We start from the raw sequence: 332 nt of genomic DNA on the forward strand, positions 1-332 counted from the left end.
AGGTCTGGGCTCTGCACCCACTGCGGGAGGGCATGGAGCTCGGAGGCCGGGTTTCCGCTCGCCACCCCCTCTCCCGGGCCCCCACCTCCATCGCCGCCTTTGATCTCACTGAAGTCGTAGAGACTGCGCAGGGCTGACATGTCATAGGCCTCTGTGTCCTGCTCACCGCCCCCTTCATCATTGTATTTGATGACATTGTCCCTCATGTCCTCGTCATCCTCGGCTGTCAGGTGGCTTTTATGGTGCCGCTTCAGCGTGAGGATCAGCAGGACCAGCACTGGGAAAGGAAGAGACGGTCAGATGGGCGCAGGGGCTTGCATGAGCTGCTCTCC

The 332-nt window shown here is 61.1% G+C and overlaps 1 protein-coding gene across 1 annotated transcript in view; it reads right to left on the reverse strand.

Moving 5' to 3' along the window:
• LOC104496732 (cadherin-22-like) overlaps positions 1-332 on the reverse strand; it is a gene marked incomplete at both ends in the record, with an annotated part of 11890 nt that overhangs the window by 404 nt on the left and 11154 nt on the right. The window contains one exon of the mRNA XM_010139891.1: positions 3-277. Coding sequence (XP_010138193.1) covers positions 3-277 — 275 coding nt within the window. The remainder of the gene's footprint in view (positions 1-2; positions 278-332) is intronic.

The sequence above is a fragment of the Buceros rhinoceros genome, unplaced genomic scaffold, assembly GCF_000710305.1.
Source record: "Buceros rhinoceros silvestris isolate BGI_N320 unplaced genomic scaffold, ASM71030v1 scaffold26607, whole genome shotgun sequence".
Classification (NCBI taxonomy): domain Eukaryota; kingdom Metazoa; phylum Chordata; class Aves; order Bucerotiformes; family Bucerotidae; genus Buceros; species Buceros rhinoceros.